Source organism: Diadema antillarum, unplaced genomic scaffold, assembly GCF_040938485.1.
Source record: "Diadema antillarum isolate AM-2024a unplaced genomic scaffold, OU_Dant_1.0 scf00000122, whole genome shotgun sequence".
Classification (NCBI taxonomy): Eukaryota; Metazoa; Echinodermata; class Echinoidea; order Diadematoida; family Diadematidae; genus Diadema; species Diadema antillarum.
In genome coordinates, this window is record NW_027271011.1 from 294,860 (window position 1) to 315,854 (window position 20,995).

The 20,995-nt window shown below is 42.4% G+C and overlaps 1 protein-coding gene across 1 annotated transcript in view; it reads right to left on the reverse strand.

Moving 5' to 3' along the window:
* The window catches only part of LOC139720146 (uncharacterized), a 47,245-nt gene that overhangs the window by 15,010 nt on the left and 11,240 nt on the right, over positions 1-20,995 (reverse strand). The window contains exons 4-6 of the mRNA XM_071631516.1: positions 10,731-10,996; positions 8,486-10,151; positions 6,555-6,849 (exon numbers count right to left, since the gene is read on the reverse strand). Coding sequence (XP_071487617.1) covers positions 6,555-6,849; positions 8,486-10,151; positions 10,731-10,996 — 2,227 coding nt within the window. The remainder of the gene's footprint in view (positions 1-6,554; positions 6,850-8,485; positions 10,152-10,730; positions 10,997-20,995) is intronic.

Sequence of the window (20,995 nt, forward strand, 5' to 3'; positions counted from 1 at the left end):
AAGCGTCATCATATTTACTAGACTACCAAGCTTCCACCTGACAGCAGGAATATCACAAATGCTGTGCTGGTGGCTGTGGACAGCGCAAGCTCTATTTGATCATACACGAATAACACAGAGCACTAGTACCTATTTCAAAACTATATTTTTGTAGGTTTTCTTAGTAACTGCTACGTGTTGGGAAAAAACTTATTAACCGTAAGCTCTGAAAATACATTTCTCTGGTAAAGTGAAAATATCTTTAGTCACGATAAAAAGGGGAAAATTAGATACGATAACCATATCAATGCACTCTGCCCATGCCTGCTGCTCAGTATATTCGCATTACCGGCAGTGCATGAGTAAACCATGCAAGTGTGACTCCACGTGCATGTGACTAATTGTGCACATTTATATGCAATCCATCAAATTCGAAATTCAAAATTTCATAATATGCGGCCTTGATAATAGAGATCTACGCTGACATACACAAGTTGGTATGAGACCGTGACTAACTGCTCACCACAGACAATAGCTCAATCTCGATACGACAAGTTTTGGCTTTACTACGGAACGCTAAACCAAAGTGCTATTTGAAAATCTGATGAAGACTCAGAACAAGACATGGTAAGACTGCATGACTTGCTCACTTCTGGACAGTCCAGTCTGCCATTTCATACATACACGTAGGTCCTTGGCACGATCAATGTCAGGTGGCGTGATTTGGCTCAGTCGGTGCCAGATGCAAAACAAAAGCATTGTTATTGATGGCCAATGGGCAGTCAAATACGAAAGTAGGCAGCTCATGAGAAATTTCTGGCAGACAGGCCAGCCGCGGCTGGTACGGCCACATACAGGACACTGCCAGATGTCCCACCGATCACCAGCCGGCCACCCAGCGATTTCTCAAAAATCCGCCAGTGGCTGGTGGGAGACTGTCTAGTTCCTCGGGTGGGGGGTTAACATTCAGTGACTGCTTGGACTCTGTGCTGAGAAAATCCCCTTATTGTGACAAAATTTGAGCTATAATTGAGGGGTGACTGTCAGGAAATTGACAGGACATCACTCAGGCATTGCTGGGGCTTTACAGCCAGCTTGACTTCTCCAAAAATTGTTAGGGCAATGCCTAAATTCCAATGGCAACCGAGAAGGCAACAAATCGGCCGGACGCCACCCTGAGTTGGGACCATAGCCTAAGAGACAAACACCTGTAACTCGAAAAGGATACCACTCATGGCTCGCACATGTAAAAGAACCCACTTCATTCATTCATCACAAAAAGCACAGTGCTAACCTGGTGAAATGATCTGCCTACTTACATACAATAGAAAAGCAGGCGAATGATGCGGCCCCCTTGTTCCTGACGAGAGAAATGAAAGTGTTTTTTTCTCTCTTCCATGAATGGGGTACAGCTCTCTGCACATGGAACTGACGGCTTGAAATCTCCTGTGAAAGACTTGAATAGCAATGAGAATAGATTGTGTCGCCCAAACAGACTACTGCCCGGCTGGGACTTGAACCTCTTCAGTGAAAGCTCACAATCTTGTCAGCATGGTCTCAACCCCATGGCCACGACAACTCTTCTGTCTAGGGTAAATTAATGCCAGTAGCGATAGCAGTGTGTTGTTTTTTTTCCTTCAAAATATTGTTGTGGTATTGTTAAAAGCATTGTTTGTTTTACATGGTAATAAAGGGAGAAATGAAGACCTGTAAAGCAAACAACCACGAGACAAAAAGTCTGTGAAGGACTACGAAAATGAGAGTAAAGTGCCACAGGCAGGACCTTGTGATTGATAATGTGAGGTCTTATCCACTGAGAAAATGGCAGCTTCCAGTATAGATGATTATCATCAACTGGTATGTATGTTATTTTAGCCAGAAAACACATAGCCACACGTTCCTACAAATGTCCACCAAACCGCAACAGCTGAACATCAACATTGTAGCCATGCGACGATACATGTATGTTCAAACCACTGAATTAGTGACCATGCCATGCCTACGCAATCATCAGGTGCTGTACATGGCAAACACCATGGGAATCAGTAATGCTGTGTATACACCATGTTTCCGGCGGCAACGGTAGTCACATTTCAGGACACGCTGGACAAAACGGATGGACCGGAGACAACGCGGTGAGACATGATGGGCAAATGTGACATAGGCCGTGGTTGCCGTGGATGCCATGTCAGATTTTTAAACTGTCAAAAAAATTTGCCATGGCAGTACCGGCGCTAATGAGGAACCTTGCATGCTGTAATAAAACGGGGTGAATAGAACAAGAAATGATGGCACATACTAGGCTGTAACAAAACTTGGAGGCAGTCTGTAGCAGGATGCGACAGAATATATTGATAGTCTAGCCTGACCACACATCATGAGAATGGGGTCTGATAGCTATGTGTTCACCAGAGGCGAGGACTGGACTGAACAACGCTGGAATACGAAGGGGGGAAACAGGAGACCGTCTCATCTACCCGAGACACACAACATGTCAGGCAAGCGGGACTGCTGTGGCTGCTGGGAATATGGTGTAAACGCAGCATTAGCAAGACAGTGTGGTAAACGTAAGAAAGTTTCTTTTTCAGACACGCTTTTTGTACGGTTTTACTAAACTCTAGTGGAGAAAACTCTGAATTTGTTAAGGAAACTCAAGTGAGCTGAAAGTGGATACTTAGTGGATACTTCGGTAGACGAAAAGGGCTATCTTTATTTTTGTAGAACAGACAAAAAGAAACTATAAAATGTCAAAATATGATATTGGTGGTCTCTTTTATCAAGATATATTCATGGAATCTTTTCAGCAGCTAGGCTATTTCTTTTCTTGCATGTCAGCTATGCCACACACTTCTGGTAAGACTCAATACTCAAATGAAATGAAAGCAAATTTCTGGTATACAGCCATTATTTCTGTTGCTGTAGTATACTACACCACTGAATATTAGGCTCCCAGTACAATGATCATCTTTTCACCGCAGAAAAGACAGGAGAGTTTCATATTATGCTCATTGTATATTTGCAGTAATATTTCTTGAAATGTATTGCTGTTGGCAAAATACATGTATCAGGTCAAATTTACAGATATAGATACATGTGCTGATAGTGGTACCACATCCTACTGCATCATATATATGTACACAGTAAGCAGACTCTTGACAGCTAATGCTAAAGGTGCATTTTAGATCAGACAGCAGTAGTCCCATATAATAATTTTTCTGTAAGTGCTACACCAATGAGTGACATGTTTATCAGAGGGGAAATCCCCTAAAAAGCACTCCCAAAAGTTGCCTACTATATGCTTTCATGGCGTAGCGCCCTCTCGAGGTCAGTTATTTCTTTCTGTGCATGCCTCATGAAAATCAATGCTAGGACGGAGTCACTGCCATTCATATGCACAAAAGGCAGGTTAAATGAATGCAGCAGGACACACCTCCGAAGGGGGCGGGAGAATCCAATTATCCTATTGGATCTCTGGGATTGGGGTGATGTCAGTGATAGGTCATAGTTGTATCTCTCCGCGCTATCACTCATCGGCCACCATCTGCCCGCGTGCAAAAAGGGAATTTTTGGCGCCGCCTGATGAAATAGCTCTTTTGTCACTGCATCATAATGATGTGGGATTTCCCAAGCATATATTTTTAGAATGGAACTTACGAGAAGCATGCGTTTCTTTTATACACGTGTCACAAGCATGAACTGAAAACTATTAACCCGTTGACTGGCGCACGTATCCGCAACCTCCAATGCCGTATCCGCTGCCAAGGAGGTTGACGCCACGCACTGCGTACAATATCTATACTACTCTTTGTATTTAGATGCAATGTATCCATACTGCATGCCAACTGCGTACATTCATCTACATGTAGTCCACGAATGACTGGCATTACTGCTACCTTGTTTAAAGAACTGTGTGCCTGTCTCAGCTAAATTCAAAGAATGTTAAGATTTCACAGACTTAGAATTAGACAATGTTTTCCTGATCCATATTTGTCAAGGACTGACAGAGACTACACTGTACTTCTATTCGCATAATAAATCAAGCCATAATATATCTGATAAGAAATACTAGTCTTTGTGCTGTAGTGCACATTCTGCAAATTAGTAACCAATGCCACTGTGTGTAGGGAGTCATGCAAACAGTGATCTAAGACAGTGCACCTAACAGCCTCATACAGTACTATATTCAATTACCCCCTTAATATGGCTACACATCAACAACACTTCCTCATGAAGAAATGGTGCTTAAAATTATGTTCCATGGGAGCTGGATACAGTGAAAATGTCACTGGCATCTGGGTTGAATAGTGCCAAAATGCAATACCACACCTCTGCAGGTACACATTAACCCATTGAGGACGAGTCCCGAGTATATACGGGCAAGCGTCTGTGGGAAATGTATGTTGTAGTAAAATCAAACTATCCTCAATGGGTTAAGTTGAAATTAGGGAGTGACCCTCCTAGACCAATGTTGATTCTCCAACACAGATTTCACATCCATATTCCAATTCATATGGCACAAGACAGTTGTGGGAATGGCTCTGCAAGCTCATCACAAAGTTGCATTTTTCTTTGTTTGTTTGGGTTTTTTTTTTCAGGTCATGCAAAAAGAGCAAAAATATCAGTGATGCAGAGATTTCAGTCTGGAAATGAAGGGCATATCTCACGTGAAATAAATTGTGATCCGCTACAACAAAATGGTCCTAAAGTCGCGCACGGTCGAAGCCGTGAAAATCGAGTTTGAAGTCAGAGCATCAAAATTGGTCAAAACTTACGATTTTCTGAATTTGACATATTATCAGAGTCTGACATGTCTTCTATCATCTGTCAAAATTTTGAAGCAAAATGATGAAAGGAAAGACCCAAAAATAGTGTTTTTCCGGGCCATGTTTTTGGCGTTTCAACGAAGCAGAAACTGGTTCGAACATTTGGAGTGAGCGCCACACATAGGCTCCGCCCCTAACAACGACCAGAGTGATCTCATTGGTCAGTTTGCTGCTTGCCGCTAACCGAAGCGTGAAGCTCGCACGCTGCCCAGTCGACTGGTGCGTGCTGGCGGGTTGCGCTACGCCCAGCTGCTTCTCCTGCCATCCTGGTCACTGATTGGTCGGTGAGGAGACCGCCGACGCTGTGTTTGAATGAGCATTTCGGGGGTTGCTAGGGCTTACCTTCTATTGTTCGGAGGTGAAAACTGACTTGCATGTCCTTTGATCGTGATTGCATCGCAAGGAGAACTTTTAGGGCGCTTTTCTCGAAACAGTGATTTCCCAGACGTATCGACATGCTCTCTTTTAAACATCAATATCTCCGCAGCCGATTATTTTTATATGATGTGTTATATACCAATTTAAAGCAGAAGGATTAGGGATTTATGTCATGCAATTTTCAAATAATCGACCTCGCCCGACTTTAGGATCATTTTGTTGTAGCGGGTCACAATTGTGCTTACAGATCTGAAGCACAGCAAGTTTATTTCCACCCTGATCTGGAATGAGGACTGCAAAATATCTCATAGAGAAATGAAAAGCAGATAAAGTCTTGTTCCAAAGCTTTGAAAGGAGAATAATGAACTATTTGTAGTCCTGTATGTGCGAGTAAAGGTCGCACTTGTGAGGTGCTACCATCAAGCCTGTCATAACATGAAACACCAGCAAAATAACGGCATGCTAGAATAATGAAAGACAATGCAGTGATCTATTATCATTTAATGGAGAGGAACACAACATGAACCTATGGCTTATACAGGGCCTGGGTGTGCAGGGTGCAAATTCTATCAGGAACTTACAACATCTTCCAAGCAATGGTTTAATCCTTTTCATACAACACCTAATTAGAATGTAGCTATCTGATTGGTTGATTGCCCATCACGTGACATTTAGTCAGAAGCTCCATCGCACGCTGTGGCTGTCAGCCATGCAATTTTGTTTGAGCAAAAATGGACAGCTCATGGCTGACAACACCCATTTCCATTGACTCCCGTGTTAAACTCACAATTGATCCCCAAGTTTTTGTTCTATCACACGACTCTGATGTCACAATAAACAAACATTTGCTGCACAGTTAACAATTACAAGCGCACTCACAAGCGCCTACTTTTGTCACTCATTTTTGTAAACAACTCCAACCGATCGGCTTTGCATACGCACGCACACGGTGACTGTGACTGTGTGGCTACTCATTCGTCTTTCATGGAAAATGGTTGCCATTTCTGTGCTAAATTCAAGAATCTGTGTGGACCACATCTGTTGACTTTCGAGGTGTTGTATAGAACAAATAATGTATGGTCTTTACTCGTGCAATGGAACAAGATTTCCCACTCGGTGAAAGATGAGGCGCACTATTCAAATTGGCTTAGCCTCATTGAATAGAGCGCCTCTATCTTTCACCTCATGCGAAATCTTGTACCATCACACTCGTGACCATTCACTATTTGTATACTGTGCCATAGGAACTCTGGACAGTGTGTACACTGCTATGGAATTTTTTGTGCCAATCAGCTCTCAAAGTAGACGAAGGGTTAACACCTTGTTGGGAGATATTGTAGCCCCGTGTGCTACGAATGCATACGATGTAGATACCTTGAATCTCTTGTGGTATCGGTGCAAGGCTTGGTTGTTGCCCTGGCTGACAAGCAGGCGTCTGAACTTCTCCTTCAGCAGGTCCCAGTCTGGACTGTGCGGCATGCCGCGACTCCATAGTGTCTCCTCCATCTCCAGCGCCTTGTCGAAGTAGGTGCGCGCGTCGCGGTACTTCTTGGACGCCAGATAGATGGACCCCACAAAGTACAGGCTGCGAGCTGTGTTTGGGTGGACCCCGTGCAGCTTCTGCCGCCCCTCCAGTGCACGCAGTGCCAGAGGTATGGCATCATCATACCTAGATGATGGTGCAAATTGACAAGGACAAAATTATATTGTTTGATCTAACTTTGCATCTTTATATAATAATGTTTATTATGTGATTAACATTATTATACACTTTAATTCCATGCAATTAAAAACATGCAAAATTCATCTCATGCGGACGAGTGCAAAAAAAAAAAATTACTCACATGAAAATTTCCCCTTGTATAGTAAATCATTGATTTTAATGGATAGCAATGAAATCCAATTGCATCTTAAAGGTTATAGAAATCTGAATGAGTATAAGCTGTTTGCATCCTATCTATGTTGTACATCTAGGCTGTCTTTCTATTATTCATTTTTAATCTGGTGTGTTAAATGTACAGAAATACAAGGCGAACATCAAGCGATGTCTCACTTGCAAAACACAGTTTATGAGTACCGGTTTAGTGCTTATTGAAGTATATCCTTTCTTATGATTTTATAAATCCTTTGTTTTTATGATCTTTTGACCTCTGACCTTTTCAAACTTCATCAATATTCAAAAGTGACCCACAGTTTTAGATGATGTACATGAAGTGTGAGTTTCGAAGTCATAGCTCAAAGCTGTGGAAAGTTATTAAGACCACAACACGCTATTGTACACAATATGTTTATCGGGGAATGTTCCTTGACTTTTTGACCTTTGACCTTGTACAACTTCACCCATATTTGTTCTTGACCAACATCTTCACATGATGAACCTGTGGTGTAAATTTGATAGTCATAGCTCAAAGCTTGTAGAAAGTTATTGAGAGCACTGCCACACCATGATACTATGTGTACACTGCATTTCAGGTAAAGTTTATTGACCTTTTGACCTTTGATCTTGTTGGACCTCACTAATACCTACACTTGACTGGCATCTTTAGGTGATCTACCTGTGGTGTGAATTTGAGGGTCATAACTCAAAGCTATAGAAAGTTATTGAGAGTTCACCATAATACTTTTGGGTCCACAGCATATCAGGTAAGGTTCCTTGACCATTTGACCTTTGAACTTGGACTTTAAAACAGGTACCATATTCAAACTCGACAAGTATTTTTAGATTATGTACATGTGGTGTGAGTTTGGCATCCATGGCTCAAACCTGCGGAAAGTTAGTGAGAGTACACCACAATACTGTGAGCACAATGCTTATAAGAGCAAGTTCATTGACCTTTTGACCTTGTCGGACTTTCCCCATATTCAAACTTGACTGGTATTTTTAGGATGTGTACCTGTAGTATGAAATCGGTGGATATTGCTAAAAACTGTTGAAAGTTATTGCGACTACACCACATCGTTGATAACACTACAGTGGCTGCCGCTGAAAAGAAGGACCATGTCCCTCAGGCGGCTCCCTGGGGCCCCCTCAGGTCCATGGTGCCCATTTGCACAAATTCAGATTCTACCATGCTAGGAATACTACCTGCCAAGTTTGGTGAAAATTAATCTTGAAGGGTTTTCACAGAGAAGCTGAAACTGTAACGGATGATGCAAGATGAATGATCGCTATTGTTCATTTGGACCTTGGGCTACAGTAACCTAAAAACAGATGGGACACACACATCCAAAGTTACATATCTTCACATGAAATAAACATGGAAATAAGAAGTATATTTTGGCAGAGAAGAAGTGCTGCTGCTTACTTTTCCTCCACAAAGTAGCTCATGGCCATATTCTTGAGAGTGACACAAGTTTCTGTTGTGCCATCCATGCCGAGCTGAGTTTCAAGGTCCAGGGACTTCTTGAAGTATTCGATTGCTTGCTTGTAGCGAGACATCTCATGCAAACAGGCCCCGATGTTCAGCAAGAAGGTGGGGATGTCCACATGCTTTTCTGAGCCTGTGATTCTTGTGCACATGTCAACAGCTCTGCGGTAGTAGTCAATGGCTCGCAGCATGTCCTGGTGGATGTATCCCATGTTTTCCACATGGGCCGCAGAGTGCATTGCCTGGCCAAGGACGTTCAGGGTGCGAGCAGTCAGGAAGTTATCCCCAAGGACCTTCTTGCGAATCTTGAGAGCTTTTTCCAGTGGTTTCAGGGCATCTGTGGCCTTCAGACGACGTGCAAACAAATTTCCTCTGAAGTGGTAGAGGGTGGCGTAACTCAACTGCACCGAGTCTGAATCTTGATTTGGGAGTTCTGCCAGGATTTCCTCAGCTTCGTCAAAGAGTGGGAGGATGACCTGTACGTCAAACCCTAGATCCAGCAGCTGCTGAGACTCGAAGCAGCAAAACTCTGCATAAATTGCCAGTTGCCCTTCTGCCTTTGCCCTCTGCTTGCACGTTCTGTAAAAAGACAGCCTCTCCTTTGGTACCATCATGAGTTCAACAGCAGTGTGAAGCCAGTCAGACTCTTTTTCTGTTGGCAGATGCTTGGTTTTGATGCAGTTCAGGAGATACATGAAGTTGGCCTTCTCGTTTTGTTTTGAGGCCAGAGCCTTGCGGAAATCCTTCTGGAAGGTCTTGGTGGTGCGCCTCATCTTCTTGCCGAAATGCTGGATGAAACCCTGCTCTCCCTTGGCATACTCTTTGGCTAAATCTTGAGTATCATCAGCACACATCTGCTGCAAGAAGGACCGCAGGAGAAGGTGGATACTGTAGCGGGGACTGTCTGAGCTGATCTTGCCTTCAGTTTCCTCAAGGCCACTTTCCAAGAGACTTCTGTACTTCAGAGCCTGAAGATCCAGTTTTAGCCCCACGGGGTCATTCTTTGGATATCCCAGGATCTCTTGAGCAGCCTTCATGTCAAATGAACCTGGGACAACCGACAACCTGATAATGTTGCGCTGATGAACTATGGGCAACCTCTCCACTGTGCTCAACAGGCTCATGGTCAACTGATCAGCCTTAGCAAGGCCCAGATGGCTGAGACTACCAACCAACCGCTGGGCTTGGTCGTCATTTCTGTGTGACAAGTGCCGGATCATCTCATGTGGGGAAATAGTGCCATCCTGGAATCTACTTGAAACAACCTTCAAGGCCAGAGGGATCTTGCCGCAAAGCTCCACCAATTTTACGGCCTCATCATCCTTCACTTCAGTCTTACCAGCATGGTACTTGACAATTTCCACGGCATCCTCTAGGTCCAGTTCATTCTCCCCTTCAAGCCTGAAGCACTGAAGATGGCGGCTGTTAATGTGAGTATGCTCAAGGCCGACCCTTGAGGTGATGACGAGCTTGACCTTGGAATTGGGCAAATTGAGAATGTTCTCAATCATACGCACAAAGTACCCATAAACCTCATTTGGCTTTTCGTCAGTTCCAGGGTCAAGGGGCTTGTCCGCATTGTCCAAGATGATCACTGCACCAGCTGTGAAAGTGCAATAACAACATGACATATAACAGTCAACACCTACAGTTAGTACCAAGATGTCATCACAAACCTCATACTCTACAGCTTTCGTTGATAAAGTATGTGATTTTCCATACAATTTTTTTTTCAACCTTGTGTCACTGTATCTGAACTGAATTGGCTAACAGGTACGTGTTTTCTTGACTCAGGAACTTCACATGACTTCACATGGCCTCTATCTTTAACTATCCTCATTTCATAATTTATAAATTTGTAGAATACGCAATTTCCTGCTCTACATTGCATTAAAATCTACTGGTATTGATCTGTCATTGTAGGGTTGTCAAAATTTTCAAGACACAAGACATTTGTGCAAAATGCACAATAGGCAAAAACATATTCTGAAAGGAAAAGTCATATTTTGGTACAAATTTGAGAAAAGTACTCATATTACACAGTCATGCTAAATAAAATGAAATAAAAATCACAATTTCAAAACCATATTTTCTTAGTCTGAATAATAATCCATCTCATATACTGACACCACATTTCTCCTCTGGTCTAGCAGAGTTGATGGGAGTCTGGGTCCGCTCTTACCGTGCTTCTTCGGATCATAGAACCTGAAGGTGGAGTACAACAAGTCCGGTTCAAAGTCCCGACACTCCTTCCCCAGCCTGGACATAATGGAGAAGAAGATGTCCTCCACATGCTGCAACTCTCGGAGGTCAACAAAGATGACCTCTCCATACCGAAGCAGCCGATAGGTGGCCTCCTTCGCAAGTCTGGTCTTGCCCGAGCCTGGCATCCCACTGATGCCGATGCAGTGGATGTGGTCATATGACTGGTCCAGAATACCCACAATCCTGTAAGAGCAATGACCATTAAACACATGTATGTACCATGTAAATTATCACATATCATGCCATTTATCTGCATCTGTCTATTCTATCTATCCATCTACCTATCCATCAATCTATCAACACACAATCACACCTGTCTACAAAGACCACTCGATGGAAAGTTAACATTAAATAATTGTGGTCTTTAACTGTTTAACCCGTGGAGGATGAGTCCCAAGTATACTCGGGCAGGTGTCTATGGGAAATGCGTGTTGTAGCAAAATCAAACCGTCCTCAACAGGTTAAGTAAAGTAGTTTGCTCGCTGATTGGCACTGATGCTGAGCTATTTTCTTTGTCGATTGGCACAGATTCTTGAAACTAATTGTCACTGAAAAGAGATTACTTAATCCCCTTAGTCCCTATGTCACTTAGTCACTATGGCCTTCCTGTTCGACTGAGGAACATTGCTACATCTGGGTGGACTTGCCATTCATAAACTTTACAACTATATCTACCTACATGTAAGGTGGTCATTTAGGCAAGTTAAGAGTTTGGGCTAAAGCCTTCATGGTCGAAGGTCATAGGTCACCAAACCACGTTACACGAGAAAGGTCACTACAAATGGCGACTTGCATGCCTCCGCCATACTGCATGGTTCTCCCAATAGGTGTACAGTATAGTGCATCTTGACAATGTCAGAAACCACAAATGCGTTGAGTGTTTGCACTCCTTCAGGTTTCATTTGGATGGCTACATTGTTTCAGAGAGCAAGTATTCAGGGATTTGAGAATTTTCACTTGACCTTTGACCCCTGCCCTTTGACCCCATAGCCCACAACTCTCGTCAAATAATCACTTCCTGGTAACACCCAATTTTTGTAACAATACTTTAAGCTGATTTCAAAATATAGGAAAATGCACATTTTAACAATTTCACTTGACCTTTGACCCCATGGTCAAAATCTTTCCGTACAGAATCATTGTGCAGCGGCGTATCTAGGGAAAACGGCGCCCGGGGCAAGCGCGAAAATTGCGTCCCTAATTTCTGAAAAAGACTATTGTTCAACCCCAACCCGATCCCGGTAGGGACTTTAAGCAAAGTCCACATGATATGCTTTTCAAGCCCTTAAGAGGGGTCTTTTGAAAGTGATTTATAAATGTAATGAATTTTGATAAATTTTGGCGAGCGAGTGCAGCGAGCGAGCCGAAAATTTTTGTATTTCAGCTGACAAAACATGGAATTCTTGTCATTTTTTGCTTATCAAATCTTACAATTCTAATCAATAATAGTGACGGCCTTTGTTACAAATGTACACACTAGTAGTTATGTACATATGTATGATGTACTGTATGCATGGTTGTTTTAATGTGTATGTACACAGGTTGACCAGATTAATGGAGAACATTCTATGTGGTATACATATAGTACATACAGGCTGACCAGATCAGTGGAGAATTTTCTAGGTGGTATACAATGTAACTACACAGTACATGCATGTAAGAGGAAATACATTATAACTCACTCAATTTAGAATGATTTCACCCTTTCCAGAATTTTCTGGGAAGTGCTTACATATTTGGCTGAGTGAGGCACTGTCCCTGTAGCCCAATGTGATTGGTAGTTATTCTTGGCAATGATGTTTTGTACATAGATAGGCAGTGAATCATCCAGGTTTCCTGGAACTTGGACTGGCTAGTAGGTTGGAGAGAGTTATAGAATGTGCTAGAAGGGGGTGAATGGATAGTATATAAGCTAGAGAAATTCTGCAGTAGGCAGAGTACCCAACACCTCTGCTCTGAGAGTTACGTCACTTCTGGCTCTGAAGCGACTTGTTATAGTCAGTCCTGTGTTACCTGCTGACCTGTTATGTTTGTGGAGATACTTGGCCTGGGAGACATTTTGCCTGCAGATAATTAATTTGCCTTCATTGGGGATGGACACCATTTTTATGTCAATGGACATTGCTACGGAAAAGCTGTGACGGGCTGGATTCCTAGCTGGACAATATTAAGTGAATCATCATTCAACGCATCAACTGGACGTGGTCGTCACAACATTTGGACTCTGCACGTTTCGCCGTGGACGTATATCGTGGATTTTACCCCGGATCTATACCGTGGACTATCGTAACCTGTGCCTCTGGAGTTACGTCAGAGGAATCATTCATCGGTGCATCGCGGATCATTCATTTGTGCATCGAGCATCGTATTTGGACATTTCCAGGGATATTGCGTGTAATGCGTACGTAAGTGATTCCATTACTGACTATATTTGTTTCTATTGATCATTATTGTACTGATGTGAAACCGATTACCAGTCTGTACCCACAATATCACTGTTAATAAACCGCCTGAACATCAGTTGATTGTTTCTTTTGTGCGATCATTCTCAGAGTGATTTTGGTCGTAACAAAATTGGGGGCTTGTCCGGGAAGTGAATTTAAGCCAAAACTTAGAATTTGGAACGTTCCGGAATCCAGAATATTGGAACAGACAAAATACCAGTTGAGTTGATTGTTCAATTGTATATTGTGTGTATTACAGTGTGATAATGTCAATCAGTACAATGGATGTTCAGGCATTTGTTCAGAGGACAGATTTGTCCCTCAAAGATTTGCAAAGGTTACGCAAATGTGATTTGACTGCTGTTGCACAGCATTTGAATGTAGATGTTCCACAAGGTGCAAGAAAGGCAGAGATTCTTGACTTAGTAGCTGGTCACATGGAGCTCAAAGAAGAAATTGACACTTCCGATCAAGCTCACATTTCAGATCAAACACGGCTTGAGCTAGCTAGATTGGAAATAGAGAAAGAGAAGATGAGATCGGAAATGGAGCAAAGGGCTAGAGAAATGGAATTGAGAGAAAAGGAACTGGAAATTAAGAAATTCGAAGTGGAGCAGCAAGTGAAATTGCGTGAGATGGAAATGGCTCATGCACAGACGGTTGGAAATCGTGAAAGGGCTCCCTCTGAATTTGATTTGGCCAAGAACATTCGATTGGTGCCAAAGTTTGAAGAAAACAGAGTTGATGCATACTTTGTGTCATTTGAGAAGGTGGCTAACAGTTTGAACTGGCCACAGGAATTTTGGCCCTTGCTCCTGCAAAGTGTGTTTGTCGGCAAAGCAGCCGATGTGTACTCATCTCTCTCTGAAGAGCAATCACGTGACTATGCTACAGTCAAGAAAGCAGTGTTGAATGCTTATGAGTTGGTGCCAGAGGCGTACAGACACAAGTTCAGAAATTCGTACCGCAAACCAGGCCAGACACATGTTGAGTTTGCTCGTGAAAAAGAAATGATGTTTGATAGGTGGTACAGATCCCTGAAAGTGGATCAGGACTTTGATAACCTACGTGAGGTAGTTCTCTTGGAAGAATTCAAAAGAGTGTTGCTTTCAGTGTGAGGTCGCATTTGGATGATCACAAAGTGACAAGTTTGCATAAAGCAGCCTTGATGGCTGATGAGTATGAGCTGACCCACAGAAATGACAACAGACCACCTTTCAGGAATTTCTCTGGAAATAAGAGAGACAAAAATCAGTCGAGCAGTCCAAAGAATGCTGGTTCTGAAAAAGGCACGAGTTCTGAAACTTCATCGACACCAAAGTCTCAATCTGACAAAGGGTCCGGTACAAGTGCAAATGTCATTAAATGTTTTCACTGTAACAAGACAGGGCATGTAAAGTCACAGTGTTGGAAGTTGCAAAACAAAACAAAGAAGGACTTGGGATTTGTCATGTCAAAAAGTGTCCTACCCGAAAACAGTGTCCCGTTCAGTGAAACACAGGCCATTGAAAGTCAATCTCCCAAATTCAAAGATAGGATGAAGCAGGTGGATGAGAGCTATCATAGCTTTTTGTTTGATGGTGAGGTGACCCCATGTACTTCTGGTGAGGCAGGTAAGCCAGTAGTCATCCTGCGGGATACGGGGGCCTCTCAGTCGTTGATGGTGGATGGTGGTATGACTTTTCCACCAGATAGTGCAGTGAATGCAAAAGTATTGATTCAGACTGTTGATGGCAGTTATATGTCAGTGCCACTGTATAGAGTGGATTTGAAGTGTGACCTAGTTTCTGGTCCTGTTACTGTTGGAGTTGTTCCTGAGTTGCCCATGGCAGGCATTGACTTCCTGTTGGGGAATGACTTGGCTGGGGACAAGGTGGTTGCGTCTCCAGTTGTTTCGGAGAAACCAGTGGTGGTTGCTGAAACTGAGCAGTTGCAGGAGGAGTTTCCTGGGATTTTCCCAGATTGTGTTGTGACTAGGTCTCAGGCTCGTAGAGCTGTTCAAGATGATGCGGATTCTGTTGATGTGGAGGAGAATTCCGGTGTTTGGTTGGCAGAAACCTTTTTCAAGGATTTAAATGATGGGGTTGCTGTATTAGGCTCCGAGGCTAACAGTGATGGGCTGTTTAGCAAGTCTTCCTTGGTTGAAGCACAGCAGGCAGACTCTGAGTTGAAAGGCTTGTCTCAGACGGCGTGTTCTGAGGCTGAGGCTGAAAAGGTCCCTGAGTGCTATTATGTCAAAGATGGCATTTTGATGAGGAAGTGGAGACCTCCCCATAGGCCAGCTGATGAGGATTGGACGGTGGTCCGTCAAGTTGTTGTCCCTCCTAGTTACCGCGGTGAGATCTTGAGGATTGCTCACGAGTTACCTGTTGGCGGCCATTTAGGCGTCAGAAAGACAAAGGATCGGATCATGAGGCATTTTTATTGGCCAGGGTTGAATGTGGATGTGGCTGAGTTTTGCAAGACTTGTCACACATGTCAGGTGGCTGGTAAACCACAGCATTCAGTGAAGCCGGCGCCATTGATTCCGATACCTGCGTTTGAAGAACCATTCAGTCGGGTTTTAGTCGACTGTGTTGGACCTTTGCCTAGGACTAGGTCGGGTCATAAGTACCTCTTGACAATCATGGATATGTCTACACGGTTTCCAGAGGCTATCCCCTTGCGAAATATCACTGCTAAGACTGTGGTAGATGCTCTAGTACAGTTTTTCACTAGGTATGGGTTGCCCAAGGAAGTGCAGTCTGACCAAGGGTCAAATTTCATGTCAGGCATATTTCAAGAGGTGATGTATCGTTTGGGTGTGAAGCAGCTGAAGTCGTCAGCTTATCATCCCCAATCCCAAGGTGCGTTGGAGCGCTACCACCAGACCCTAAAGACAATGATTAGGGCGTTCTGTGAGGAGTATCCCGAGGATTGGGATAAGGGCATCCCTTTCCTGCTGTTTGCAACAAGGGACTCCCCAAATGAGTCGACGGGTTTCAGCCCATTTGAGTTGGTGTACGGTCATGAAGTTAGGGGCCCACGGAAGCTCATCAAAGAGAAATTCATGACTGAGGATGATGAGGTCCACCTACTTGACTACGTGTCAAAGTTTCGTGAAAGGCTTTCAAAGGCTTGTGAGGTAGCTAGGGAACACTTGAAAGTGTCACAAGACTCAATGAAGAGAAAGGCAGACAAAAATGCCAAAGCCCGAACTTTCAACCCAGGTGACAAAGTTCTTGTACTGCTGCCCATACAAGGTGAATCACTGAAAGCCAAGTTCAGTGGCCCATACTGTGTCAAAAAGAAACTCAGTGATGTGAACTATGTGATCAGTACGCCAGACAGAGGCAATGATCAAAGGATGTGTCATGTCAATATGCTGAAAGAGTGCTATGACAGAAAGTCAGTTGGTGTGACATAGGTAGTGGATAACACAGTAGAAGTTAAGGGTGAAAGGTTTTCACCTCAAATCATACATAGTGTTCAGTTTATCCATTACTGATGTATGCAATTTGAGTTTGACATGATTGTATAAGCTCCGAGAATCCAAGCAATATCATTGTAAATGGTATCCATGAAAAGAGAACATGGAATTAATGCAGCTATCCAAAAGGCATGTGATAGTACGTGATTATTGTAGCTTAACTTGGGTTTTATCTCACATTCATTACAAATAATAATGAGAAATTGTGAAGGTAAAAGAAACCCTTGCTACGGCAAGGCTTTCTTTTTCCCATGGGGGATGGTGTTACAAATGTACACACTAGTAGTTATGTACATATGTATGATGTACTGTATGCATGGTTGTTTTAATGTGTATGTACACAGGTTGACCAGATTAATGGAGAACATTCTATGTGGTATACATATAGTACATACAGGCTGACCAGATCAGTGGAGAATTTTCTAGGTGGTATACAATGTAACTACACAGTACATGCATGTAAGAGGAAATACATTATAACTCACTCAATTTAGAATGATTTCACCCTTTCCAGAATTTTCTGGGAAGTGCTTACATATTTGGCTGAGTGAGGCACTGTCCCTGTAGCCCAATGTGATTGGTAGTTATTCTTGGCAATGATGTTTTGTACATAGATAGGCAGTGAATCATCCAGGTTTCCTGGAACTTGGACTGGCTAGTAGGTTGGAGAGAGTTATAGAATGTGCTAGAAGGGGGTGAATGGATAGTATATAAGCTAGAGAAATTCTGCAGTAGGCAGAGTACCCAACACCTCTGCTCTGAGAGTTACGTCACTTCTGGCTCTGAAGCGACTTGTTATAGTCAGTCCTGTGTTACCTGCTGACCTGTTATGTTTGTGGAGATACTTGGCCTGGGAGACATTTTGCCTGCAGATAATTAATTTGCCTTCATTGGGGATGGACACCATTTTTATGTCAATGGACATTGCTACGGAAAAGCTGTGACGGGCTGGATTCCTAGCTGGACAATATTAAGTGAATCATCATTCAACGCATCAACTGGACGTGGTCGTCACAACATTTGGACTCTGCACGTTTCGCCGTGGACGTATATCGTGGATTTTACCCCGGATCTATACCGTGGACTATCGTAACCTGTGCCTCTGGAGTTACGTCAGAGGAATCATTCATCGGTGCATCGCGGATCATTCATTTGTGCATCGAGCATCGTATTTGGACATTTCCAGGGATATTGCGTGTAATGCGTACGTAAGTGATTCCATTACTGACTATATTTGTTTCTATTGATCATTATTGTACTGATGTGAACCCGATTACCAGTCTGTACCCACAATATCACTGTTAATAAACCGCCTGAACATCAGTTGATTGTTTCTTTTGTGCGATCATTCTCAGAGTGATTTTGGTCGTAACACCTTATAGATAACGATTTGTCTATACCAAGAAATTTAGTACTTTAAAAAAAATTCTAAATCGGGGGGGGGGGGGGCATTTCATGAAGCATTTTGTCCGACAACTTGTCGGACAAATTTTGCTCTCTGCCAATCAGAAGCAAGGATTTCAGTTGCTTTTAACAGTTTGTCAGACGAGATATCTGACAAATTGCTTCATGAAATGCCCCCCATTATGTACGCGCGAGTGAGCCGAAATTTGTATATTTCCGCGTCATCATGACGTTTTGTTCTTATCTCCTTTTTGTTTTGATAAATTTTGGCGAGCGAGCGCAGCGAGCGAGCCGAAAATTTTTGTATTTCAGCTTACAAAACATGGAACTCTTGTCATTTTTTGCTTATCAAATCTTACAATTCTAATCAAGATATAGTGACGGCCTTACGATTTTTACCAACAAACTGAAGACTTGAAAAAATACTCTAAATTAGTACGAGTAAGTGAGCCTAAATTTGTATATTTCCGCGTCATCATGACGTTTTGTTCTTATCTCCTTTTTGTTTTGATAAATTTTGGCGAGCGAGCGCAGCGAGCGAGCCGAAAATTTTTGTATTTCAGCTTACAAAACATGGAACCATTGTTATTTTTTGCTTATCAAATCTTACAATTCTAATCAAGATATAGTGACGGCCTTATATATAACGATTTTTACCAACAAACTGAAGACTTGAAAAAATACTCTAAATTAGTACGAGTGAGTGAGCCGAAATTTGTATATTTCCGCGTCATCATGACGTTTTGTTCTTATCTCCTTTTTGTTTTGATAAATTTTGGCGAGCGAGCGCAGCGAGCGAGCCGAAAAATTTTGTATTTCAACTTACAAAACATGGAACCATTGTTATTTTTTGCTTATCAAATCTTACAATTCTAATCAAGATATAGTAACGGCCTTATAGATAACGATTTTTACCAACAAACTGAGGACTTGAAGAAATACTCATATCAGTACGAGCGATTGAGACGAAATTTGTATATTTCCACGTCATCATTACGTTTTGTTCTTATCTTGCTTGATTTTTTTGGCGCCCCCCCCCCCCCCCCCCCCCCCCCGTATTTTCGAAACCGTTGGCGCCTTCTTTTGATCCAATTGGCGATCGCTTCAGAACGAAAGAAATTGCAGCCGCTGCTCCGTGAAACATTTTGCCTGCTAAACATAAAATGACATGTGTGAACACAATAGACATTGTCATTTTGTCCGCGCCATCATCCCATTTTGTTCTCACCTTCTTCTATATAAAATTTAGAGAGTGAGCGCAGCGAGCGAGCCGAAAATTGTTGTATTTCAGCTTACATAACATGGAATTCTTGTGTGAACGCAATAAACAGTGTCATTTTGTCCGAGTCATCATTATGTTTTGTTTCTATCTTTTTTTTGATTTGGTTTTCTGCCCCCCCCCCCCCCCACACACACACACCATTCTTCCTCCCCCTTCCGATGAGTTGTTTCTTCTTCTTCTTCTACTACTTCTTCTTTTCTCTTTTTTCCTTTTTTCTTCCTTTTTTCTTTTTTCTTTCTTCTTCTTTTTTTTGCGCCCCCAAGGAGTGGCGCCCGGGGCACATGCCCCCCTTGCCCCCCCCTAGATACGCCACTGGCAACAATGCATGATGTGCAATGTACATACCTAGATTATTTAAAGGTGTTTGCATTGAACAACCTCCAAGGTGTAGAATAATATACTATTATTTAAGGACTAGATTATAGCAGAACTTTAGCATTTCAACCTCACCTTTATCCCTTGAGCCAATGACCCCCTAAATCCCCAAGAGACTCATTGTCAGGCAATACATGTACTAAATACTATGTAATAAGTTTCATGAAGATACAATGATCTATTCCGAGATATGGAGAAAAGAAATGAAATTCGAGCATTTTTTCCTTGACATTTGACTTTTGACCCCATGGCTCAAAACTTTATCTAAAGAATCTTTACCTTGTAATACATGTACTATACACAAAGATTCATGTAAATACCATTAGGTATAGCAGAGTTATGAGGAAATGGTGAAATTTCAAGGGTATTACCTGATCTTTGACCTTTGGCTTTTGACCCTGAGTATGTGCACCCAAAAGGTGATACACACAACTTTGTCCACTCATACATGTACTGTACCGGTATATGCCAAGTTTCAATTTGATAAAGTACCTCAAATGGTTCTTAAGTTAGCCTTCCATAAAATTGATTACGGAAGAACAGACTGAGAGACAACCCGAAAACATAATGCCTCTGGCTAAAGCTTAAGTTATTCTACAAATGTCAAGGTCAAAGTCCATTGTACGTTGCCAAAAAATGTCACAAACAGCCAATACTCCAGCTACACTGTAGGTATGTCCAACTGTGTTATACAATCTGGTGGCCATAGCAGAAGATACAGTGTACAATGTCATAAAATTATTTGCAAAAAAAAAACAACAACAACCTGTGGTTAAATACAGGTGTATGTGAAAGGTCATCAAAATCGAATGCAAAAAAAAAAAAAAAAAAAAATCTGGCTAATAATGTGATAATCTTGCTCAAAATGCCATCACCAGTCATTATCCCAGCTAGGAATTCCACTGGTGTTCAAGATGGTGAACAGGGATGACGAATGTTGATATTATTCACATGAACAAGAGAGTGGTCATAGATAAATGGTAAAGGTGAAGGGTCATCAAAATGCACCTTAACATCTGATTATTAATACCCTTGCCCAAAATGGCATCATCAGGAATTTCCACTGGTGCATACATGGTGGAAAGGGAGGAGGAAAGTTGATACTATTACATGAACATGACAGTGGTGATAGGTGAATGGTAAAGGTGAAAGGTTATCAGAACCTCACTACGAAAATCTGGCTAAAATGGTCATATTCTGGTCATAGC